General features: G+C 41.3%; 2 protein-coding genes and 1 long non-coding RNA gene across 3 annotated transcripts; 2 read left to right on the forward strand and 1 right to left on the reverse strand.

Annotated features, from left to right (window-relative positions):
• Window positions 1-2,117: 2,117 nt before the first annotated feature.
• On the forward strand, window positions 2,118-4,974 carry LOC144539377 (uncharacterized). Its single transcript, XR_013504920.1, has 5 exons — window positions 2,118-2,363; window positions 3,440-3,574; window positions 3,768-3,795; window positions 3,909-4,020; window positions 4,099-4,974. It is a non-coding gene; the product is annotated as an uncharacterized LOC144539377 (long non-coding RNA).
• Window positions 4,975-8,282: 3,308 nt separating this feature from the next.
• Window positions 8,283-12,631, reverse strand: il10ra (interleukin 10 receptor, alpha). Its single transcript, XM_071912157.2, has 7 exons — window positions 12,318-12,631; window positions 11,550-11,670; window positions 11,073-11,245; window positions 10,324-10,469; window positions 9,914-10,082; window positions 9,628-9,746; window positions 8,283-9,369 (listed from the first exon to the last, which is right to left on the reverse strand). The coding sequence occupies exons 1-7, from the start codon at window positions 12,472-12,474 to the stop codon at window positions 8,410-8,412; spliced, it is 1,845 nt and encodes a 614-aa protein (XP_071768258.2). The 5' UTR covers window positions 12,475-12,631; the 3' UTR covers window positions 8,283-8,409.
• A 3,655-nt stretch (window positions 12,632-16,286) lies between these two features.
• tmprss13a (transmembrane serine protease 13a) lies at window positions 16,287-26,933 on the forward strand. Its single transcript, XM_071912143.2, has 13 exons — window positions 16,287-16,447; window positions 19,268-19,442; window positions 19,602-19,712; window positions 20,595-20,771; window positions 21,382-21,508; window positions 22,007-22,102; window positions 22,369-22,412; window positions 22,770-22,932; window positions 23,193-23,371; window positions 24,421-24,519; window positions 24,897-25,039; window positions 25,796-25,951; window positions 26,124-26,933. Exons 1-13 carry the CDS (start codon window positions 16,430-16,432, stop codon window positions 26,136-26,138), a joined length of 1,503 nt encoding a protein of 500 aa, XP_071768244.1. The 5' UTR covers window positions 16,287-16,429; the 3' UTR covers window positions 26,139-26,933.

Below are 26,933 nucleotides of genomic sequence, written 5' to 3' on the forward strand. Positions count from 1 at the left end.
TCAGTTCTCTCCGCTCCTCCGCTCACGGCTGCTCGGCTCCATACCGCTCCACGCTCAACACAGATTTCAGCCCGCTCCGCTCCAATCGCTCACCGCTCCGCTCCAAAAAAGAAAAAAGCTGCGTTGTATTTTAATTATAGCTTAAACACTAGCCTGGCATTGCCAGACAAATTCTGCGCAGATGCATTTCTGGGTCGGACTCGGGCATGCTTTGACATGGTATGAGCGGTACCGGAGTGAAATTGGAGCGGGATGGAGCGGGAGATAAGGCACCTCTCCAGCTTTTTAAAAAATCCGCTCACCGCTCCACCCAAAATCCTCCCGCTCCTGCTACCCGCTCGCTCTCGCTCTCGCTCCGCTCCGCTCACATGCTCTGGCCTCAATATAGCTGTGCAGTCTACATAACACACCAGCGCACGCACCGGGCACAAGCGGTGCAGCCTCTTCTCCCGCTCCTCCTGGTAAGGAGGTGGATGGAAGGCCGTCAACTGAATCTTCATCAACCTGAAAGAACTATTAATGGTCTTAGGTGTAAAGGATGGATTCTGCCTGAGTGTGGCACTGCTCAGGTCCCCACGAATCCGCAACAGCTGGGGTGGACCGACAGAGCACACAAATCACTCTCTTAGCCGAGGTCAAGGCAAGCAGCAGTGCTGTCTTAGTAGACAGCTTGAGAGACATCTGACGAATGGGCTCAAAGGTTCCTTCGACAGGGCCTCCAGAACCAACAGCAATTCCCACTGGGGGGCAGTGGAATACATCCGTTTCCTCTTAGCCCCCAGCAGAAAATGTTTCATGAGGTGATGGCCAAAAAGGACCTCTCACCAAACCCCTCATGACAAGAGGGGGTTGTTGACACATACACTTAGTAGAATGCACCAGTCCGCCAAGAGAGAACAGGTCCAATTGAATAGTTTAGTGGGTCAATGTCTCTCTCCCCCGACCACTTCAGAAAGCCCAGTCAATTTGCTTTGTAGTTAGCGATGGTGGATTGCGCTCACGCTCCCTGGATAGTCTGCACTACCGGCACAGACAAGCCAGCACCATATCTTTTCAACATCACCTGCTTTCTGTTTTGGGCTTTGTGTGTGTGCATAATAGTTTTTACAGTCTATGGCATAACCACACTAGCTGCTGCTGTAGCTGTGTTGGTTACCCAGTTCACCTGCCCCCCCTCCTTCTTAGGGTCGTGCTGGTGGCCACCCGAGCTCCGTAATATTGTGCACATCTTCTTATCTGTGTGTTGCAATAAACAGGTGGCTATTGAAACCAATGTGGTGAGCTTAAAACTAGCTTGAAGCTAGTTTTCTCTTGTCTCAAGATCAAGCGGTGCAATAAATCAGTCATCCACCAGAAGTCCCCATACACTACCTGAATCAGGTTTAGTTACCTATCTATCCTACCTATCTCACTTGTAATAGAGGAAAGGATGAAGGGCTGCTATACAGTGTAGTTGTGATATGATCCTGAGGTAGGAAAGGAGGACAGATTTAATCAGTAAAAGACACTTAATGTTGTCACATAGTAGCTGTAGTTTTAAGTTAGTTTTCCTGCGAATTGACTAGACCAGTGATTCTCAACCTTTTTCATATCAAGGACCCCTAATTTAGTCCATATTAGGGCCACAGACCCCCATATGATGAGATTTTGTCTCTCGGACCCAAATCTGAGAATATTTTTATTGTTAGATATGATTTTGTCCAGAATTCCATGACTATCTGTATTGTAGGTAGAGAGAACTATGATAAAAAACATTCTTCTACATTCTCAAATTGCGTTAAATTCTTGTAAATGGAAATAATGGTGAAGTTTAACAATTTATCAATTTGTTGGGAACCCCCTGGAACCCTCTCAAGGACCCGTGGTGGTCCCCGGACCCCACGAGACTAGACTATAATGTTGTCCCTGGTGAGAATGTTGGTGACAGCGCTACAACCTAAAGTTTCTGGTTTTGTTAATTGCCTGTAGGATCTCAATGAAGTCATATAAAAGGGGCAATGCCATGACAAAAGCTATTTACAGTAAGAAAGGACAATCAAGACTGTCCTTGACGTCAGAGGCACTTTGCTATAAATATCACTGTTAAATCACTGTTAAAAATGGGCGGGAGAGAGGAAGAAGATGGACCAGTTTTAAAGGAATGCCAGGTATGGGGACATGGACAGAAAGACGTAGACAAACTTATAAGAAGGAAGAAGAGAACATAGACTGTTTTGGTGCTAAACAGTTGAGACTAATCATTTGATAAAGATTGATATAAAGTCACAGGGAGTGACTGACACAACCCACCACTAAAAGGAGAGGCGAGGAAAACAAAGAAAAGGGGTCAGTCACTCCTGGCTAGTCCGGTATGGGGAACAGTGGTAAGAGTTTTTCAACTGAGAAGTTTTATTGCATTTCTGTATACAGTGCCTGCAATGCAAAAAAGGAATCCTGAAAATTTTGCTGTGCAGTGATGCTGTAACACCTTTTTTACTCAAGTGTTTTACTTTCACAGTCTTGGCATTGTTGCTGAATTTCATGTGTTATACATACATAATATACCTTATATGTAATATACCTATGTCAGGGAAGTAAATCCTTGGTATCCAACCGAGGTGATGAAATTAGCTCATTTATTGATTTACTTTTACTGTGCTTCTTTTGATTCATGGTCTTTTAATGCTTTTGTTGGGTTGTTGGTGCTACAGTTCACACAGCCATACAGGCTCTGTCTATCTCATATCTGTGTTGGCTGGTAACCTATGAACTACACTACAGAGCTAATTAAATCTGCTTGATCAGTTATTGTAAATGCCACCACTGTAGTTTGTATAGCTGTTGTTATGAAGATGCTGGGAGACAACAGCAAGTTAACAAAGTTGAAAATATAAAATTGTAAAGTGTTCTCCATCTGGTGCTGCTGACGAGTTTGCAGTTAAGAGACAATGAGATGACAATGTGATTAATTCCTCACCTGTTTGCTATATATGCCAGCTGATGCCTGTATTTTGGTCTCTTAAATTCCCTCCGCACTCATCGTTTCAGTGTCTCTCCGAAGACTGCTAATGAAGCCAGGCCAGCATCATTCCCAGAGATTGATTTTCCAATCTCACTTCATCAGAGAGTGAATATTCAATCAATGTGACAGATAATGAATGAATAAAAAATTGATCCGATTATGCCCATGTAGCCTGGCAGACAGCTTTTTCAATTTGCAATCATTATGTAAGGAATACGATCACGTCTTCCCTACCAAGGATAAAAAACCTTTTCATCATTCAATTGGCTTGTTTATTGCTCTTCAAATGCTCATAAGGCTATCTGTGAAAATGTGTTAATCTATGACTATGATCCATTTCTCCTCTCCTCTCCTCTCCACTTCTCTTCTCTCCTCTCCTCTCCTCTCCTCTCCTCTCCTCTCCTCTCCTCTCCTCTCCTCTCCTCTCTGTGTTTACAGGGAGCCATGTAAACTCAGTGGCAGTGGGGATCGCTGTGGGCTTTACGATCCTGGCTATCCTCTTCACCATCGGCATTGTACAATTCTGCTGCAAGTACAAATGCAAAAAGTGCAAAAATTGCTGCAAGAAAAAGGGTGAGTGGAGTTATAAGATCTCCTCACATTCTATTACTGGCATACAACTGCTTACATGCTAGACATTAGACAACATCAGCCAACATTATGACTAGGGCATGGTGAATCTGTCATGCCATGATCAATTAGAATTTCATCTTCACTCTGTCTCTGCTTCTCTCTTTTTTCTCTTTCTTACTCTATGTCTCTGCAGAGCCCTCAATGAAAGACAAAGTGCTCACGTAAGTGTTTTTCTCAGTAAAGTTCTTTCAAATGCAGACTCCTTTCTCCCTCTCTGCAATTGCTTGTGAGGTTGTCCGGGTAAAGTTGATGTGTTTGATCTTTCTATCTACAGCAAGGTGGGCTTAAAGAAGTCTCCTCCTCCCTTCTCCATCAGCAGCATCATGAAATGACACCAGTTCGGTCACACAGGAAACTGTCAACAACTATAACAGAGGACAGTCCCTGTGTCTGTCACTTTTCCACACACTGCGTAACAATTATGTCCACAATTAGTTGGCAAAGTCTGCTATATCATTCCTCAGTTATCTCACATCTTGGTTTCAACATGCATATTATCTGTTCCTGTGTCTTGCTGCTGTAATGTATCTTGATGTTTTAACTTGTATATGAAGGAGGGAATCTACCATGTTACCTTTAGGGTATTAGGATTGCATCTCCATGTAAACACCCTACATATTCCACAACAAATGCCCTCTTTCTCCAAATTGAGTATCACATACCACTGTGTCTGCGAAAAACAGTGTGTTATTATATCATTTGAATGTACATTTTAAAATTATAAAAATTGAATAAAAAATGAAATGCAAAATATACATTTTACATACATATTTAAATCTGAATTTCTTATGATTCCACTATTTGCCAGTTTCACTATTTGTCATGAAAACTGTCACACTTTGTCATGTTGTGGTGTCAAGATATGGGGCTTCTAGTGGTTCAGTTTTGAGTAAGCACACACACACTCACACACAGCCAGACAGCCAAAGACAGACACACACACACACACACACACACACACACACACACACACACACACCAAATCACACGGAAACAAATGCAAACACTGCTGCTGATGAGAAGAACTTTTGGGGCGAAGGCAGAATATCAACAGCTCAACCACAGCAATAGGTTTTCTTGTAAGCTGCAGGAGACTTCCCTTCAAATACACACAATCTACTACCGGTTCGATACTTTCTAAGGTTGGCTGAGTTTTAGGTCTCATATGTTTTTTTGATTACTGTAACAAAACTACCGCTTCTTTCTCTGTGTCTTTGTCTTCAGTCAAAAACTTTATTAACTATAAATTAAACAAAAATACAATGAGTTTTTTTTTTTTTACAAATCATGTCTGTTCTATATTGAGCAATATCTACTTCAATAAAATAAAGTAAACATTGTATTATTGTGCTAATGTAACTATGAATTGTTGAATGTAACTATTAACTAAGCATTAACTATGAATCATCACACCTTCACGAAACTCCCATGATCCATTTCTTGAATTCAGAAAAAACCCAGAGCATCAAACCATAGTTCCACAGGTCAAACAAGCTATGGCAAAATATTTCACTATCCGATTAGTATTTGCACACATCTTTCCCAAAATAACAATTAGTCACCAGAGTGACATGATGAGCTACTGGGGAAATTTCAGAGAAGCAATGTTCAGTAAAAAAAAAAAACATGTTTCTGTTCAGTGCTACTCCTGACACTGTTGGTGCTCTCATGCAATGCAGTTTTTAGATTTTGTCTCAGTGTGTCAGACAGCACAGTCACACACCACACAGATGCAGAGAATGGAGCTTTTGCAGTAAGGCAAATTGTTGAGTTTTCTGAGTGTCTGAGATCTTCTAATTTGATTTTAACAACAAAATTGAACTTTGGATTTCCATTTTTCACATATATGTGTTTTGTACATGCTCAAAGGCACAGCCATTGTATTCAAACCTGTTTTTGACTAGACGTTTCCTGCCAGTGGTCAAGATTTCCGCCAAGGATTTGCATAGGGCACCTTTGGACTCAAAATGCAAGTAAATGCAAATGAATGACAGCAACTTCTTGAGACCGTTGAGGCTACTGCATTTGTAACATTGAAGCTAGTTAGCTAGCTATCTCTAGTGCAGCTACCCACTTGATTTTACAAGTCAAAAATGCTACATAACAGAATATGAGAAAGGAAAACTAGGACAGCACAAATTTATTTGCCACACGGACGTTTCGGGCAAGACGCCCTTAGGGCGTCCGTGTGGCAAATAAAAAGTCAATTTGGAGTGCTGTCCTAGTTTTCCTTTCTCATTATCAACTACTTTAAGGATCCAGCACCCAGTTGTTATGGTATTATCGTGAGTTGAGCGCGTTATATCTTATTTCACATAACAGAATATAAAATATATAAAATAGTTGGTTCTTTTTTTCTGAACTGTGCACCTGATGGCCCTGACCTCTTCATGATGCTGTGAAGGCTCAATTATAATGTAATCTGTTTTTCTGTAATGTGGATTGTTTACCAGTGACCACCCATCCCCCCATAAGTGTAACACAAAAAGTCATGTCCCAAAAGAAATGATCAAATAATTAATCATCATGGGTAACAAAATTTTTATGTCACGCTTTGAGCAAATCGCCAATTTGTAACTGTATTATCTATTAACCTGGGAACCAGCATATGTGCACTTCTGTCTATGTGCTTTTGGTTGTTTGAGCAGTCCTGGCCTGCACAGCCGCCCCTCCCCCACCCCTCAATTTAGCGCTCCTGTGGTAGAGAGTGAGAGGTAAGGCAGTGCTGCCGACGTGCCTCTGAGCCAGCCACAGGCTGTAAGGTCAGCGGCAGCAGAGCACAGGTCATGGGAACAGCTAGAAAAAACCCTAGGCAGCTACCTAGTTTGTGTGTTCCACCGACAGAGTGGAAAACACATGGGGTTTTTGCTCCTCCTCATCTCTGAGAAGAAGCATTTCATATGCAAGAAGCTTTCACTGTATTCAATTTGGCAACACAAGACAACACAACCACTAATATAAACAAAAAAACAAAAATTATATTTTCAGAAAAACATGAATTGTATCTATGTTTCTCTCCTTAAAGGACCCTATCTTCATATAACATGGTTTGGTAGTGGTTTTAGTTTTTCTGTCTGTCTTTTATTTAGTTTCAGTTCTAGTTTTATTATTATGCTGCATTCATGGTGCACACATGAATTACCCTAAACATAAACAAAAACACTAAAACTAAATTCTCCTCTATTTTGATTGTATTTTAACTGGTTTTAGTAGAAAAGTTATATTTAGTTTTTGTACAAAGTACAAGTCTAGTTTTTATTTTATTTCAGTTCAGTTTAGTAGTTTGTCTAGTTTCGTAGTTTCGTCTTAGTTTTAGCTTTAGTTCTTCTTTGTAGCCTAAAGCAAAACACTGTAATTCATTTTAATGAGATAAATGTTGAATATCTCTGAAAATTAAGCAATGATGGCAATATTTAGTTTATTTGCTGTCAGTTTGATGCGGGACTTTTCTCAGTTGAACTTCTTGATTTTGAGAAAACAAGAGGGAGTCTGAAAGAGGAAGTGTTTGTACCTTAATTTAGATGCCACCAAACCGCTGCCCTGGTTCAGAGGTTCCTATACTTTGAATTTGCATGCGGGAATCCCTGTTACAGTTAAGTGAGGTGATATTTATTTTTCAATAGGTGTCACTTTGGTGTATAGGTGTATTCCTTGCTTTTTTGGATTTATTTGAGTCATGGTTTCTCTATTTATGAAACCCACATCAAATAGAAACTCAGCAAACATTTGTTTTCATTTGTGTTGTTTTGTCAACATTCAAAATTTACAGACTATTTCGGGGAGAACATGTCTTTCAATCTTTCGTACATTTGCAGTAATTCTTAATGAATAAATAGTTTCTTTCACATTTAGAATTCTGATAAACTGCCATGACTGGGAAGTATAGGCAGCACAGTTAGGCCCACAGTTTAAGTTCTTAGGCAGAGAAAGGTCACTTGCTGAGTCAGTGTATGGTAATGAAAACAAAATATCATATATTACATCAATGGAGATTAGGCCTTACTGACACCATCTGAAGGTTTATGGAGCGATAATATTTGAAGAAATTAGTCAGACAAACGTTCATGACCTTTTGTTGATTGCACGGTTATACATCTCTTTTTAAAATCTCTAAAATCCATTTACTTTGACTCATATTTGAATAGATACAACAGATAACTATTTTCATGACTTTTTGGGGTGAATTATTGAGATAGGATGTGGTTGTGAGTGGAAGTGAGGGGGCAATGAGAAGATCTTCACAAAACATTCATATCCATTAAACTGTTGAACTGTTTCTCTGCATTTTCTACCCACACTAGTTTCGCTTCCGGGCATAATGCATTTTAGTCAGTTGTAAATATACCCCAATGTAGCAGGGCAGAATGGGGATTTTCACCTTATAGACTTTGTCTCTATACACTCCTGCGAAACCAACAGTTACCAGCCAGCAGCTGTGTATTGTTTAGCAGAGATCTTAAACCTCTATTTCCTTCCTATGCTAAATAACAGCCTGTTAAACACATTAAGAATGGGTGTTCTGCTTTTTTCCCCCCTCAGAAAGAGTTTAATTCTGCATAATTTCTTCTTCCAAAATACTAAATAGTTCTCCTATTTCATAACTTAAAAAGTCTTGAGCGGTGCCTGAAAAAAAACAACTCCATATGTGTGTGTGGTATGGCAAAAGGGAGTGTATTATTGGAATAGATCAGTCAGATATTTTACAACAACATGTCAGTATAAAAGGTCTTGTTGCATTCCACAGTGTAGCAAGCATTACTGTGCATCAGAAGTCATCAGTCAGTTTGCAGTTCTACGTCACATAAAGAGAGGGACATATTGTTCATACCAAAGTCCTGTCCTCCCTCCACTATGGGCAGTGTGGAAAGAGCTGTTAAGAGTGGGAAAGCCTCCAGCTGTACAAGAGGCAGGTTAGGCCATGTCTCGGAGTCATCCATCATGACCACAGTGTCCGTGTGAATGTGTGTTTTTCTGCAGTAACTTGAGAATGTAAGTTCCTCTTTGCAAGTGTCCACAAAATGATTTTTGCTATTCAGCAGTCCGTTTTCAATACATGTAGCTCTGTATTGTCTGATGTCTTCAGTTCCATAATGTTCTGTTTTATTGCACCAAGCGCACTGACCTGCTCCTGAGCAGATACATGATTGATGCACGGCTCTGTAGCCTGTGACCACATCAGCCAACACTGTGTCTGGATCTGTAAGTATCTGTTTAAAAATCTCCTCACCATCACAAACATGGATCTGCACAGCTGAGGGGCTCTGGCTGCGATAATTATCCCCCGCGACAGGCTCTGCTACAGGTCCGCTGTCCTGTCCATCCAGACTCATGGAGCAATCCAGCTGGCAGCCCAGACCCACTCCGCTATCCTCCCTCTGCCTGGCTGTGTTACTCCTCCCTTCCTGCAGGGGGTGCTCTCCTGGACTACTGCTGCAGCTGGTGGAGCTCTCTGATCCTCCCATGCTTCCACAGCCGCTATCTTCTTGCCTCATTGGAGCACTTCCTCTGTTCGCTGTGGCAGAGTTTGACTCCATGCTCACCCCGCTGTCCATGCTTGTCCTCCTGCCCTCCTGCGCGTCCACCTTTGATACCATAGCGTGTGGCGTCACTGGCTCTTTGGCAACACGGCTTTTAACTTCTGTTCTGGAGATGGTCAGGAACCAGCCTTTGTCCGTGACAACCTCCATAGGGCCCTCTCTGACAGGGAGCGGGAGCCAGCCACTTCTGGGGGATTTCTGTAAATGAGGAAGAAGAGGGCAAAGAACCGCGAGTTATTATCTAAATATGTTGGTAAGGATATCTACAATGCGGAATGAGAACAGCTGTATTTACTATTGTCGACTCCGTCTATTAAGAAATGAGAACTGAAGCTGAAAATGATTGTTAAACTCCTGGTCTCCTTTTGTAAATTGGTTCCTTTTTTCACATAGTAGACAGTCCAAGGTTTCATAACTGTATTTGTTCCTGATTTGCTGCAATTCATATGTACTTACCAATGCAACAGGTATTTTCTCTGGACGTTGCAGGTAACAGAACAGGATGGTGAGCAGCACAGCAACGATGGCCATCATACCCAGAATGGACAGGGATGACACAGCAATTATGAACCACTCTAGAGGGAACAGAAAATAGGAAACAGTTCACCAGGTGCCAATAACTTGACTGTATAGGCGATGGAAGGCTTTCCCCTAGCGCTAGATTTGAACATGTAACCTTTTGCTTGCTGGCCAGCTTCTCTCAATTCCCACTGTTAAGTCACCATTGTAATGTTTCTCTCACCTTGCTCAGGTAGCACCAGACACTGTTCAGCGGACACATCGCTCCTGGAGAGAGCTCCGTTGCCCTCCACCCTGAGGCTGACACAGTACTCTCTCCCCCAGTGGAGCGAATAAAATGTCTTAGTCCCCTGATATTCCTCCACTCCATCATTCAGGTATGCTATTGTAGTCTGCAGGGCAAAAATCAAAATGGCATTGAGGTCAGTACATTGAACATTACAGGCCTTGCTACACACACTCTCACATGCTGCTTTGGAAATATTACTGAGGGAATGTTTTGTTCGGGAGGAGGGGTAAGACATTTTCAGAAATGAATTCGGGAAGATGGGAACGATTTAGCAAAATGTTCAAGTAAAGTTGTTTCAGCCATGGAGACTTTTATCAGATTTTACACCTAATTCTGATACCCACCTTATTGTCTCTCCCTTTTTCGTCCAGGTAGATGGTGTAGGTCATGTCATAGGGAAAGAGCTTTGTCAGAATGGGCTTTTTGTGAACTTTGACTATCAGACTGCTGGACGTAGCCAATAGAGTGAAGGAAGGAGCCAGCAATTCACCTATAGGAACAGAGAAAGGAATGAAAGGAATGTAAGAATGCTATGCCATACTTGTGTGTATATGATGCAGCCTGCGCTCTTGAAAGGACGGCACAATCCAACCACTACCAGTAAAAAGTTTGGACACATCTGATTGAATGTGCTATGTTCTTCATTTTCTTAAAGCCATTTTGATCTAAAGGCTGTTGCTTAAACGCTTGAAATTTGTTTCTTAGACAAATATAAATAGAGAAGTTGATGCCTATGTATGAATTTCTTTCCAAAGCCTTTGCCTCTCCATCAAAACAAAGGGCGGCTACTTTAAAGAATCTCAAATATAAAATAGTTTTGATTTTTTTGGTCACTGCATAATTCCATTTGTGTTATTTCAAAGTTTTGATGTCTTTACTATAATTCTAAAATGTGGAAAATAGCAGAAATAAATTATAATGTGGTGTGTCCAAACCTTTGACTGGTAGTGTATTTACAAAAGTTTGACAGGATACAGAAAAGAGTACGCTTTATTTTCTTCATTGTGCCAAACCGTGAATTAACCAGCCAAAAGACATTATTTTAATCATGCTACATTGGTTGCATAACAAAATGCAATCAAAATATGCTTACTCTTATTTGGGTAAAACTTGTTAGTGGTTCTCCACACTGACACGTCGTCTCCTGTGACCAGCTGAACTCTGACCTTGTAGGCGGCGGCGTAGTTGTGGATGAGGTGGCTGAGATCACAGTAGGTCACTGTGATCCTTGTGCAGCTGGACACCTTGGCCCAGTCATGACCATACCTGACGAGAGAAAACGCACTGATGATCCACTCAAAGGAGTAGAAATGTGGATGATACAACATGAAGTGGGAGTTCGCTATTTATTAACAGTTACCCTTGGTTAATAATTTGCATCGGTGGACAAAAACAGCATGGAAAACAGGGAAACTGAGTTAAACAGATCAGAGGGAAAGGAAAAATAGAGAAAACTGAAAAAATATAGGATAGGAACTTAAAGATGAACAGGATACTGTAACTCTGAAGGAAATTATAGGAACATTAAATTTATTAATGAGAGTGGCAAGGACTGTGAAGTGAAACGTACTTTGCCATCTGTACATTGTAGTGTGACTTCGGTGGGGCGTCCATAGGAGGGTCCCAGACTGCCATCACCTCCCCATCCCACATATTCATCAGCAGGTTGTCAGGCTGAGGGACGTCCAGGACTGCCACAGAGAAGTAGGGGAGTTATGTTAAACGTCACAAAAGTATCAAAATTTCTCCACGTAAAGTATAGTTTTTGTAGTTTATGATTGTGGGAACACAGTACTTTGTTCTATTTTCATTTCAGACCATAATGTGAAAACGTGATGAAAATGCTGAAAAAAGTGCTATTTTCGCAAACATGTTTTGCAGAGGATGTGGTCAGGAAGAGAAGTAGTGTTCTCGAGAACAAGGCGAAGAGAGCTTGCAAAACATTTATGGGAACGCTTATTACTCTAGAATGATACTTGATGGGTTTTCCAAAAGGAACAGAGTTTTAACCATTTTGACTCTGTTTGTGGGAACAATTTACCAGAATGGAACAGGGGAATTCTCCATAAAAATGACATAGGTTTTTTTTTTTTTTCAGTGTTCATCATGTTGGGAAAACTAACATGTTGGGAAATTAGATTAGATCTCAACATTTCAGAACACTTTCCAGAATTTGTCAAAGATACAATACAAAATACAAATAAACTCCTACTGTTTATTATTACGTTTGAGTGTAACAATTTTAGCATTACATTGGAAAATATCTGTGAGACATGGATAATCTAAACTGAAAAAACAAACATCAGACTCTAATGATATGATAAAAGCTGTTCATTACCTGACACACAGTTTGTATAGGTGATCAAAAAGACAAGAATCAGTATCTTGAAGCTCCTATCCATTTCTGGTATTTGGACAGATATCCTCATGCCGTCACAGAGTGCCATAATCCACACAGTAGCCAGCAATACTGTATCGCTCAAGCTGTCCTTCATTCATCACTCCTGCGATCCCTCATTCCAAGTGGCAGCGGAGCAAATTGAATTAAAAAAAACATGTCCCCTTAATCCACTATTGGGTCTTCTGTGTAATGGCAGTGAATAGAATTAAAGTGTTGATAAATATCGACGGAGCCAAGCTGATGTTCTCTCTGTGGTATCTGTTGATCTGTGGAAGAAGTGAGAAGGCAGCATGTTTTCCCCTTGTGACATTATTTACACACTTCTCCCCCAATCTCTTCCTCTCTTGCTCAATTCCCCTCCCTGTCAGCTAGCACACTTCCTGCTCTGACGTCAGCGATGCTGCTCTCGCTTCATCTCTCGCTCTTGTCTCGGCTGACTCTTTCCTTCCTCTTTTGCCTTTTCTTTTCCCCTTTCCATACCTTTTTATGACGAACAGCAACCCTGGACTGTTGGACTGTACAGGGGTGAGAGACAGAAGAAAGGGGAAGGCTCTAGGAATTCCCCTTTCACTTTCACGGAAAATTCTCCAGTTTCTTCGGTGATACATCCTAGCCACTGAGAAATTGAGGCAATCTGATCATCGCTTGTTTAGAGAAGCAGACATAAATAAGACTTTCTCATTTTCTCTTATAATGTAAAATATTGAATCACTCACACAAAGAGCACACTCATTTTTCTCTCAGTTTGCCGCTGTGTGTTGTCTGTGTGCAAGCCCATTTGACTTATATCTGCCTTTCTGTCTTTTCCTATGATACTCAATGTTAATAAAACCTGTGTTGCAGTTGTCTGAGCTGCAGGTGGTTTTTCCAAAGAGGACCAATAGTGATGGCTGGGAGGGGGATGGGGGAAACTCAAAATACCTGTCCATTTTTGCTGTCTTTTGCGTGTTTTGAGTGTGTGTTTGTGTGTTCATAGGATAACACTTTACTTGAATTGTTGGTTATAAGACATAAGTCATCATACGCACATCATAAGCACGGTATAATTATATCATGTCATGTATCATATATATGAAATGTCATAATACACTATAATCCATTATGAATCTTATATAACCAGGTTATTACACTATTATAAGTAATGCATCTGCCACTGGAACTATTTCTTTTGTTTATAAGGCATCAAATGTACTGTAAGCTGTGGAATTCATAGTGTGCTGCAATGTCAAATTCATGAACATCAAATGATCGATGACCTGTTCATAAAGTCATCAGTTAAGGGATCCTGGCTTAGTTTCTGTGGTTCTGACAAACCACAGTTTGTGTGAAGCCACATCTCCATACCTCATCTCACTCACAGGCGTAACTTGCACACCACCTCGACAGATTGTCAGTTATCACTGCTTTCCACTGAATGGAATGGATTATGGGTGGAAATGTGACAAAACAGTTTTTTGCATCTCATCAAGGAGGTAGTTATTATATTACTCTTCTAGAATGTGTGTTGTCAAACATTTTCATACCAAGGATCACCAATAGACAAGCATTTGGCCATGGATCATTATCTGAGAAAATGTTTATTTGTTGAATTGTAAGCAAGTAAGTAATTGTAACTAAAGTAAGTCATAGGAAATGTGACTTTTTTTTTTATCACTGTCAATTTTATCACAAATCAAGTCAGTTCAGGCACTTACTAACCTCCAGTTATATTGAGTGAATGGCAATAGAGTATTTCATCTTTAGTAGGCAGTTTGACAATGTTAGCCAAAGTTTCCATTGTACAACTCAGGCTTAGTGTACTGTACATACAAGGCCTACAACATTGGCAACAGTTAGAACAGACAGAAAACCCCCCCAAAAAAACTTTTACATTCCAAATCTGGATACTCCTCTCTTCTGGATACTGCTCTCATAATAAATGGCACAATAAATAGATGGCTTTATTATACATCTGCCATAAAAACTAATGGAACAGACTAATGACACAGCAGGACGTTTACAGTTGAACCAACCATTGTTTGGCAGCAGTCTGTCTTAGCCCAAGTATTTCCATGACGTAGTTTAGTGACCAAACAGAGCACCTATATACCCTCTGTTGGACACTTGTTTCCTCCTCACCAGACTTAAATGTCACTGTTTGAAATCTAACCTAATGTTTATGTTTAGCGCTACTAAAGTTGCATTTACAGTTTATACACACATTACACCCCTCAACATCTGCACTGTCACAAGGGAAAGAGAGAAATTTACCTGCTGGACTTTTGGGTATTTTTGGGGGGTGTATCAACAACCAATACCTTTTTTCGCTTTCAATTTTAAAACCAAATCACATTTTTGATTCTGAGAAAGCGGTTAGCTCTCCCATTTAGCCGAATGCCTCGCATCCCCTTTTCTCTCTCTCTGTGACCTACAGTGTGTCTCTTAACTTGTCTCTGTTGCAGTTTTAGTTCCTGGTTAAAGAAAACGCACTACACCACAGGAAAAGATCATACTGTAGAACACGTGTCTGTCTGCTTGTGGCCCTTTTGGTTTCTCTCTTGCAGATGGATAGGTGACAATAGATGATTAATCCTGAACTCTGGGGGGCCACCTAACTGACAGAGGTCCTCTACTGTAGTTCAAAGGGGGGAGTTTCACAGGTGTCACGTGCCTGTAGCGCCATGCATGCATGGAGGAAGAGACAGTATACAACATCACCCTCTAGTGGTGCTGAAAGGGAACGCTCCTAATACCTGTAATGCTCTTCACAAATGCATCATTCAATGTTCTGGCTCTGCTTCAGATACAGTTTGGATAGACTGACAGAAAGACGATATCTCTTTCTATATTCATCTGAACATCAAAGGTCTTGCAGTTCAGACCGGTGATGAAGCACTCTGATATTACACTGTATTTCATCATCTATTCAGATGCTGAGTGCTTGTGCTCGGTCTGCTAAACGTTTGCTTTGAGGCCCACTGAAAGTTAAGTATTCATGGTGAGATCTTCCCATGCAAGCCCAGTGTGGTGTGTACGTGTGTGTGTGTTTGTTTGCTTGTGTGTGTGTGTGTGTGTGTGTGTGTGTGTGTGTGTAATATGTATCTAATAAACTCACAGACAGTTCAGATATAATTGTATGTTGTTATATACATTCGTGTATTTCTGTGTACATAACTCTTTTTATACTCATTGACTCAGTGAACCACATATTAACACCGCAATTGCAATATGTCATTACTGTCGGTCTCTTTGCTTGTCTGTGTGTATTTGTTTCTCTCTCTCTCTCTCTCTCTCTCTCACTCTGTCTTGTGTGTGTTCAGCTGTCTGTTTGTCTAAAAGAATAAAATATACACACACTCACACACACACACATAACCCATTGTCTTCACTACAAGGACTTCAGTGACAGCACTCTTTGTTCTTTGTCTTATTGAACTGCTTATGAGTGTGGTTGTGTATGATATGCCATTTTCCGTGTAATTTACAAATGTAATGCATTTCATTTGACAAACAAATGTACAAACTTCACATTGAAGGTGGAAATATGTGGTAAAAGGTGGTAAAAATATGGAAGATAAAAATCTTTCTTTCTTTGTGCAAAAAGGCCATTTCTCTCTGTGAAGAGGAAGCCATTTTGGTTCAGGGCCCTGACTGCTCAGCTGGTGTCATTTGAGCCATAATGGAGCTTCACACTGTGAAGCCTTGACAGTCCCTGGTTACCATGAAACCGGTCTGGCAGGTGGGAAACTAGTGCACTGGGCACGCCTGTCTCTGTGAGGAGAAGAATGAGGGATTGAGAGAACGATGGAGGTTGAGGGTGGGAGGTGTTAAGGGAGGGGAAAGGAGGGTGGGGAAGGAGGGAGAGGGCACCTACCTGTGAGGGCTTGGATGAAGGGGAAAAACACAGAATAGAGAGGAACGGGGAAGAAAAGAAGAGAGGAGAGAAAGGTGTTTCATGTGACGCCAGCATGCTCCAACCACTGCTCTGCGACCGAGTGAATGCCTGGATGTGAAAAGCTCCTCCCACCTGCTCTCACCTCCACTCTCCTCTCTGTGCCCCCCTGAGTCCGATGGCAAAGCATGACCCGGTAGGTTCCCTCTTTGTCCTCCTCCTTCTCTTCTGGGATGTGCTCCTTCTGTACTGCTATAATATGTCCTCTCCTCTGACTTCAGCCACCTTCTTCCTTAATCAATACTTCTTTTTTTTTGACATTTTCTTCTCCGCAAAGACTGCTTTCAATGATGATTTTCTCTGTCTGTCTGTCTGCTTCTCACCACAGCTCCGCTCTCTGTCTGTTTGCTCTGTTTGAGTTTCTGTGTGTTGTCTGTAAACCAATGTGGCCTCCAGCAGGATGAAGTATGTTGTTTACTATAGGTCTCTTGCTTACTACCATAGGCTTTACTAGTTCTATTTTACCTGCCGCAAGGGAGTTAGACCGGAGGTTTAACCAGATGAACTGCTAAGAGAAGACAGTTTCCGCTTGGAGGGTTTCTGCCTTGACTTAGTTTCTAGAGCTAATGATATTACAGTATATACCTACACATAATGTATTGTGATCTGTAGCATGTACTTGGCTGACATTCATAAAACTCAGTGGACTGGGTCTTTATTCTGTATACTTCCTTGTGCTGTGATTGTATAGTCTATAGTTTGACCTATATGCAGCCGAAAGTGTTGAATAGAGACTTTGGTTGTATTTGAGCTCACAACAGTTCTACAGAGATGTAGTGGCCTGATACACTTGGAGTATCTACCTATTTAAATCCAGTCAGTTTATCTTCAGCAATAGAGGTTGGGCAACTAAGCATAAAGGGACACTTTATGCTTCACAATTCATGTTGAGTAGCTTTGTAACTTTATATTATTCTCGTCTAGTGACCTTTTAAATGTCATATGAACCCCTAATCTTATAATTTTACAGTAATTTTCCATGGTAGTGGCCCAGGGGACAAACAGTGACAAATATGATCTAAGTGGACTCGTCTGGGAAATAAGACAAACCTGCTCCTCCACCTATTTCAGCTCAGCCATTTAGTTCATCTGAGTTGGGTGTTTGCTGCCTATAGGCACATTTTGAAACTTGATCGCAAGGCAATAGAATTGGTCTTATGAAACACCTTTGTTACTGAGTCAACCCACAGTCCTCTCTGTGTCACCCGGACAGATCAGTTCCTTTCTTTTTCGACAGATGCTTTTTGTCCCCTCTTTTTTGTGATGGTGTAACCACACTGATGAATGGTGAAGGGTCACAACAGCTAGGCCAAGCTGTGGTCATTGGTTGTTGGGAAGTAACTCCTAACAGACACAGCCTGAGCAGTAGGGACTGATTTGGTGAGATTACAGACCAGGCTGTTCTAATTCTGTTCTTATTTTTGTAGCCCCATAAGCCTTTCTTTATGGAAGGTATAGTCAAACCTGTACTGTTATGGAGCTTTTGCTTTTTGCTAGCTCTTACCCCAACTGAACTAAATTTGGGCCTTGTGGGAATATCAGGAGAGACTGTGGTGTCTAGCAAATCCTAGCATTTGCAAGTGTTCACAATGAACCAGTGACATGTAGCCAAACCTATCTCCTCAATTAGTTTCACTTGTTTTCATGCAGGATATGGACACAGTGAGCAACACTGTCAACAGGTGATCAGGAAGTAAACATGCATTCTACCAAGCAGGTTTAGTCACATCACAGTTTGCGCCAGAGAACTTTCTTGTCTCAGCTTCAGTCTTCCCAAGTCACATCCTTTACATTCCACATACCACAGAACTTAACAAAAAGTGCTTAGCAGCCAAATAACACAGCATAAAGTACATACAGGAAAGATACATGAATTCACTAGCTTATTTTACTCAAATTGCAACCTTTTGTACTATCAGAATGTATATGTGTGTGTATGACATACAGACATAGACAGGTTTATTCTACCCTGTTTGTTTATACCATGGAATTTTCCGTGACAACATCTCGGTTAGCTTAACCACAGACATGTTAGTCACACCTGAAGAACTGGTCAAGGAGGCTGGAGTTGGTGATCATTTAAACAATGGAACAGTGTGGAATGTACTTTTAAATGCAAGTCATTGCTACTTTGCCAGTAACAGGAGAGAGAGAGACACACACACACACACACACACACACACACACACAGAGAGAGAGAGAGAGAGAGAAACAGAGAGGACTCCTAAAGGTTTCACTGCCAGTTTTGGAAGCTATTGTCTTGCCAGGGGGAGTCCTAGTACGCTCAATCTGACTAACCTGCCTGTGTATGTGTGTCACAAGTCGCCCACAGTGAGCCATTGGCTAGGCGAGACCACAGTTACCAGCACTTCCTATTAAAACCCTGCTGTTTTAGCCACGCTCCATCTCCCTGGTGACAATAGTCCCCATTTGTGAGGGGATGTTAGCTTTCCCAGGCCTCAGCTACTGATTAAGCCTTTTGTCTGAAATGCTTGATAGGGCTACTGGGAGCTGCGGAAAAAAAAAAACTGGATGAGATAGCGTGAATAGAAATATGAGGAAATGAAGGGTTGAAACCCTCAGGGTATTGATCTTTCGGACGCTGTTGCTGGGACACATCAGGGTCTTTGTGTGAAAGGTTGTTACTCAGGTGTTGACTTCTTAAACACAGGCTTGATAACGGTGGTAGGATTATATGGCAGACAATGGGTTACGTGCCTAGTGTTAACAGCCACCAAAATGCATGTGATTTCCCTCTGATTGTCTATCTTCTCTTATTATACCTGTTAAAGATATGGTGTCTTGTTTCCAGGGGTAAAGCCTGACACAACAAAGGACTAAGACTTCACATCACATCAGGTTTTACTAGAGAAAGGGGTTTCAGTGGATATAATAACCTCTCCCTCTCAATCATTCTGTCTCCCTCTTTCTTTTCCCTTGGTGCCCCTCCCGTTAGAACGAGCCCCCTCCTCCATACTACTCTGTTGTGGTGCACGCCCAGCCCCCCCTCACACCCTATGAGGAGGTGGTGTATGGAGGGGGTCCAGGCGTGAACCCCTCCGGCCAGCTGCAATACATCCCCCAGTATCCTCCACCTGTGGCAGCTTCCCGCGTCACACAGCCAAGCATACGTGAGTAGCTACAGCAGCCATCTCTCCATGTTTTCCTAGAAATACAATGGGTACAGCAGTGAAAGCGTGTCAACAAGTAGCAAGAGAAATGGCGATTTGTGTGAGATTTGCTTAACAGATAATGAAATGTGTGTGTGTGTGTGTGTGTTGTCTGTCCAGCCCCCAGTACTAAGAGGAGGAGATGCTGTCAGAGCAATTCTCAGTTTTATGGAGGGTCAGGGGGCACCATACTGTTGCTCGTCCTACTGGGACTGGCCGTCTGGCTCGGAGGTATACCTACTCTATTTATTCATACAGACCACTAGAGATTATCATTGATATTCATTTGCTGCTCTAATTCATTCATGGCTATTGTATTGTATCTATCTGCTCTACCAGTCAAAAGTTTGGACACACGCATTTTTCACACATTATTTTTACCATTTTCCACTATTTTCTACTATTTTAGAATAATAGTAAAGACATCAAAATTATGAAACAACACAAATGTAATCATGCAGTGACCAAAAAAGTGTTAAACAAATCAAAACTATCTTATATTTTAGATTCTTTAAAGTAGCCAGCCTTTGCCTTGATGGAAAGTCAAAAGCTTTGGAAAGAAATTCACACATAGGCATCAACTTCACTATTTATATTTGTCTAAAAAACTAATTTCAAGCATTTAAGCATAAGCCTTTAGATCAAAATGTGTATGTATCTATTGTATTGTATATATCTCTATTAAGTTTCTGTTAGTTTTCAGATGAGGTTTGGTAGTTTAACATCAGTATCTTTTAAAGGAATGTTGCATTTTAGTTTTTATTTGATGTCATTTCAGTTTAAATTTAGCATATTTTAACTGGTAGCAGAATGTTTGTTTTACGTGTTCAAAATAAAGTACATTGTGCATAACATGTACCAAAGCTTGTAAGTGTTTAAAATATGTTTAAAATATTATTTTTTATTATATATCCATGATTATATATCCATGTTAGTTGCATCTTGCGTTTGTTGGCTTTGCATTTTTTTGTGCTCTATTTTAATTTTATTTCAGTTTACTAAAATGTTGTTTTCATGTCTAGATGTAGTTTTAGTCAACTATAATAACCTTGGTCTAAACACTGCCCTACTACACCCTCACACTCACTACAACTCACCCTCCTCCAATGGCAGTGCGCTACGGTGCCAGGTTGGCAACAACAGCCATCCTCTACAATGCCAGCGAGAACGACGATGTGGGGAGAAATGAAAACCAGCCTAGTGTGCCGAAGCATGACACCTGCTCCAACACTACCGTCCAATGTGATGCGATCAGAGAGTGCCAACTGGGCACCGACGAAACAAACTGTGGTGAGTAGGCACACAGGCGCACACACACATACACACACCCACACACACCCACACCCACACACGCAAACACACGCTCATAGACCTGAACCAGACTAATACAAAGACAGATGGTAGAAAGGGATGGGTAGACACCCGGACAGCCAAAAGGATATCTAGACCATCACAAAGAAAAACAGGCTACTACAAGATCTTTGTGTGTTTTGTTAGTTGGGTGTTGAATTCTCACATATTGACTTGGTAATGGTGATATGAGCTATGGAAGACACTTGTATTTAGTTTAAGTATTAACAACTGACAAAACCTGCTGCTCCAGATGGCAGCAAGAAAAAGAAGAAAAATTTGAACTTCGATACCCTGACATTTATGTAACGTGACGTCAGAAAACTGCACACAGCATGCTCGTGTTTGCCTAGTGTAGCTTTAATTTATTTTACCATTGATTTTTGCTTTAACAGTAATGGTTTGTAGCTGTACGAGCGGCACCACACAGGCCTAAAAATCCACGTCTATCACATTGTGTTAAGAAAGACATGCGATTCCACTGAACCCACTGAAGAAATGTCAATTAAGATTTCCTTCCTTCTTGTTCCTCCCCCTCTGTCTGCCCCAGTGAGGTTTGGTGGGGACGGTGCTCTGCAGGTCAGGACGTCTCAGGACGGCCGTTTCCTTCCAGTGTGCTACCAAGGCTGGGACCGGAGCTACGCCGACCAGACCTGCGCTCAGCTCGGCTTCAGAAAGTAAAGAATCACCGCTTCAACTCACACTAATTCAGCCTATAAGCTACACTGATCTGTTGTGTGCTAAAACAAACAATATCATATCCAAAAAAAGGTTGTGCTGAATTCTGGGTTCACTGAATATAGGCCTGTGATGTCAGTCAGGCTGTGTACATCCATATATTTATTACCATTCTCCATTGTGTTTCAGAGAAACTAGTTCAGGCTTCATGAAGGAGTGATTTAGCTAAGCCAAATTTCAACACTAGCCAGAAAGCATGCAGGTTTCTATCTCCCACCTGTAATTTATCCACTGAGATCCATCTCATTTCTCCTCACCTGCTGCTGTTATGTGTTTAGGGTTGAATTGATTCTCCACGGGTCTCTCCCGGGTGCCTCAGTGTGACAGAACCAAAATGAGTTTCCAGACCCATTCAGGCATTGTTTTAGCCAAAATGGTCTCTGTCTGTGGAAGTTTATCTCCTCTGCTTCCCTCGCTCTCTTTCTTTATCTCTACAGGTCCTATGACACCAAAGAAATGAATTCCCAGCAGTCCATTGGTCTAACATTGACCAGCAGATCATCTTTGCCTATTCAAGGTCTGGTCAATGTCAGGTAAATAATCTGTACCTATCATTTCCCTGTTTGATACACAGCATAATCACACTTCATCTCATTCAAGCTCCTTCTAATCTCATTTTACAGATTTTGTGCTCATTATATCAAAGCCTAATCAGTGTTTTTGAATTAGTTAAAATAGGGATCAACTGATGATACTGCTTTTCCAAGTGCTAAGAATACTGTGAAAACCACTGGTAAGGTGCATATTGGTATAGTTTTAGTTTAATGACTGTTTTTTTTCTTGTGGTGGTGTTGTGTAGCTCTTCCTGCCCAGACCAGAAGACTGTCTCCCTACAGTGTGTGGGTAAGGAGCCTCCATCTGTTCCCACAGTCGTGTCTCACAAACAAACACACACACACACGCACACACACGCACGCACGCACGCACACACACACACACACACACACACACACACACACACACACACACACACACTACAGCTATGTCTGCACACCCAACCATCTGCAGAAACAAACACAAAACATAACAAGTATTTGATTCAAATCACAATGTAATTGCGCCCATGCCTGCTTTGAATTCAAATTAAATTCAGGTAAGCTTTGTACAGTTCATGTCATATGAGGGATTTTAGCTGTATCTGATTTGAGCAGAACACTGGACCTTGGATGTTGTATCTCACCATATCCCTCCTCATTCCAGACTGTGGTCGACAGCGGTCTACATCCCGGATCATAGGGGGCAGCGTAGCCAAGCCGGGCCAGTGGCCTTGGCAGCTGTCCCTCCACTACAGAGGATTCCACACCTGCGGAGGGGTCCTGATCTCTCCTGATTTTGTGGTGACCGCTGCCCACTGCTTTCCAAGGTGATTGAATGACTGAGGAAATCTGTCTTTAAAAAAAAATCACAAAATTTAAGAATATTGTGCTCTTTTCAGCAGGGAAGTTGTTGTAAAGATGTGAGTTTTGTGTCTCAACTGGACAGTTCAGTTCTACTTTCCAACATTTTGAAAAGGTTGCAGTGGCTGCTGTGATACTAATAGAGGATTCAGGATACTTTCATATCTACTCTCTGTCCTTCTATTGCACATCACCAACATTTACCTCTGCTCTCTCGATGTTGCAGGTCCACCCCTTCAGCTCTGAATGCAGAGAAATGGCGTGTGTATGGCGGAGTGGTGTCCCAGGACAGTCTACCTCAGCCCTATCTGGTGAAGAAGATCCTCCTCAACGAGAACTACAACAACAGGACCAATGACCAGGACATCGCCCTGCTCAAGCTCACTGCACCGGTTGAATTCAACAGTCAGTCGCTTCTTCAGTTTATTTAAATAATATTGTGTTTATCTTACTTTTATACCTGAGGCTGAAGGCAGAATTTGGTCCTCGGCATGTAGATGTGTATTTCCATTTTTTATATTGCAGTAGATTCTACATTTCAGTTAACACAGTTGAAACAAAACTTCAGCACATACCAGAAGTGGCTGGTTGAAGAAGGGTTCTGATATGATAGCTTCCTCCTTGAGGATATACAAAACAGATATAAGTGACAATGGGCACTCAAAAGCTTGATTTTGTGGTTAAAATCCACTTCAAATGTCTGAGAGACAGACCGCTTCCAAAGGGAGACCACATTTCGAAATGAGAGTGATGTGCGGATGAAATAAATCTAATAAATAGCCTTGTCTGATACAGCAAATGAATGAGAGCACTATCTTGAGGCCGTTCAGGAGGGAGGGATAAGCAGAGAGGCCAGGGTGCAACCCAGCTTCAAGCCCCTGTTTCAGCAAGCATCCACCCTGCTAAAGTGCTAAAATGTCCTTGAACCAGATATTGAATTCCTACCAGCTCTGATGGTGTTGTTCTGTAGCTGATTCTGGAGGGGGGCAAGCAAAAAGATAATTTCTCTATAGGGATCAATAAAAAGATAATTTCTCTACAGGGATCAATTATCACATTATTATTAACAGTTACTCACTAATTGTTACATTGCTAAATGCCCTTAAGTTTGTTTGAAGAACGTATTGATACCTGAAACTTGAAGGCAGGGCGTTTGCCTTCATACGTAAGCAACAATCAGAAAAAAAAAAAACACCAACAAAAAAACATGTTGTTTATAAGATAAGCTGGAAAGTGATTGTAATGGAAACGTTTTGCTGCTGCTGTGGAGTCCTTTGTCTGAGCTTTTAAAATCTGTGCTGCATCCACAGTCAGAATGGTAATCTAGTTTGGACACTCACACACACAGAGGATGATACTATTGACAAACACACACACACACACACACACACACACACACACGTTTGTTTGTGTGTTTGCAAAAGTCTGTAAGTCTTTGTGTGTTTGTTATTCAGATGCAGTTCAGCCGGCCTGTCTGCCAGCCTTTGACCAGAGATTCCCCCATGGAACCGTATGCTGGACTTCCGGCTTTGGCACCACTGACGCAGGAGCAGGTAGGCTGAGATATGGAGCCATGGAGTACAATAATATGCATATAATAAATGACTATATACCGTGCATGCATATAGGATGATTTAAAAAAAAAAAAAAAGGTCACATCAGAAGCACACATGCATCATTCATGATCTCTCTTTTGTGGTGCAGATGATTCAATTCATTTAGAAATTGAGGTTTTCCTTTTAGAGAGGCAATTTGTTTCCCCTGCATGAATATGCTTTGTTTGGAGGAGAATACCTGGGGCTACAGTTTATTTGAATCATTTGGTAACATCAATCTACTTATAGGCTAATGAATAAATGACTGAATTGATTGATCTATATCTGATCAACCACTATTTTGTCCTATTGTCGGCCTTTTTTCTCCCGTACAGCCAGGGGCTCAAGGGACCTGATGGAGGTGACTGTGGACATCATTGACGTGCGCGAGTGTAACAGCAGTCGTGTGTATGGGGGCAGTGTGTCCAAGAACATGCTGTGTGCTGGGGACCTGGATGGAGGCAGAGACTCCTGTCAGGTGGGCTTCCAGCTCTCCATCCCTCTTCCTACACTACCAGTCAAAAGTTTGGACACACCTGATTGAATGTACTATGTTTTTCATTATCCTAAAGCCATTTTGATCTAAAGGTTTATGCTTAAACACTTGAAATTCGTTTTTTAGACAAATACAAATAGTGAAGTTGATGCCTATGTATGAATTTCTTTCCAAAGCCTTTGCCTTTCCATCAAGGTAAACGGTGGCTACTCTATCATATAAGATAGTTTTGATTTGTTTAACACTTTTTGGTCACTACTTAATTCCATTTGTGTTATTTCATAGTTTTGATGTCTTAACTATTATTCTAAAATGTGAAATTAGAAAAAAAATAAGAAAAATGCGTGTGTCCAAACATTTGACTGGTAGTGTAGATTCACTATGACCGCGGTTACAAAGCAATGAATTACATGGAACAGGTTTACAGTAATCAGAATACATACAGTGGACAGATTACATGCCTTTGTATATTTTTTGTGCTTTTGTAATAATAATAATAATACATTTTATTTGTAAGGCACTTTTCATTACAAGTAAATCTCAAAGTGCTACAGAATAAATAATGTAAGTGCATAAAAACAGATAAAACAAACAAAGATCATTAAAAGCAACAGAAAGGAAAGGCCTTATTAAAAAGGAAGGTTTATAGACATATATTGTATATATTGTTTTAAAATGTCTATTTGCAGGAAAGGTTAAGCTAAAGTAACTAAAGTAACTACAAACTGCTCTTTCCAGGGTGACAGTGGAGGACCTCTGGTGTGTCAAGCAAGGGATGACCGCTGGAACCTGGTGGGGATCACCAGCTGGGGAGCCGGCTGCGGCCGGAGAAACAAGCCGGGGGTTTACACCAGGGTCAACAGCTTACTGCCCTGGATCTACAGCAAGATGCAGGTAAGGAAGGGAGGGAGGAGAAGTGGGTAAAATAGGGCTGTGTGTGTGTTTGACATCCATATCATTGTATCCTCCTTTGCAATATTAGAGGAAAGATGCAGTGAGAATGAGCATAAATGTGTGTTAGGCAACAGGTTTTTCACTATCTTAACAATTCCTGTGCCTTCTACAGCAAGAGAGGCCGTGATGTCACTTCCTCTCTCGTGGCATCAGCACATCCTTTCTCCAAAGACCGCTGGCGGCCTGCTTTCCCCCTTCCCCAATGAACCTTGCACTATGAAGTCGTCTTAGAGGCACGCGTGGATTTACAGACAGAGGGATGAATGGATGAAGACAGAGAGAGAAAGACAGACGGACGAGAGGTTGAACGCTGGCTTGGGGGAATAGTAGGAAGACAAACTGCACTTTAACACTGGACTGCTGTCCCGGTGTTCCGCCTTTATCTTTATTCAGCCATAATCACATTGAATGCCATGTGCTGACTTTCCCATACGGCTGTTATGTGTATTATCTGAATCTGATTATTACACACCAATCTGGGCACTGACTTCAGTGTTTCATTCTTGAATGATTTTATACTGCCATCTCTTGCTCTGTCAGTCATACAGTATATTTATAATGTTTACCTACAAGTGTAAGGAGCTTTAAAGATGGCTGGCCCTTCTCTTATCTTTTTTTCTGTGCCATTGAAACGCAATCCACTCTCTTGTGAGTAAGGCTCCTTTACAAATTATCTACATCCATTGTAGAGGTGTGTTTTTCTCAGGGACACATCTCAGGGGACATTATCAGTGTTGACTGTTGTTGACCATCTGAAAGTTTAAGAAAAAAAGAAACTGTATGTATCCATTTTAGGAAAAAAAAAAAGAAAGTGTGACTTTTGCTACCTTTATTGAACTGGCGCTCTATATGTGGACCTAACATAACCTCCCCTTATACTCACACTGTGAAATTCCTCATAAATTGTTCTTCTCACATGTCA

The sequence above is a fragment of the Centroberyx gerrardi genome, chromosome 6 (genome assembly GCF_048128805.1).
Source record: "Centroberyx gerrardi isolate f3 chromosome 6, fCenGer3.hap1.cur.20231027, whole genome shotgun sequence".
NCBI classification, from domain to species: domain Eukaryota; kingdom Metazoa; phylum Chordata; class Actinopteri; order Beryciformes; family Berycidae; genus Centroberyx; species Centroberyx gerrardi.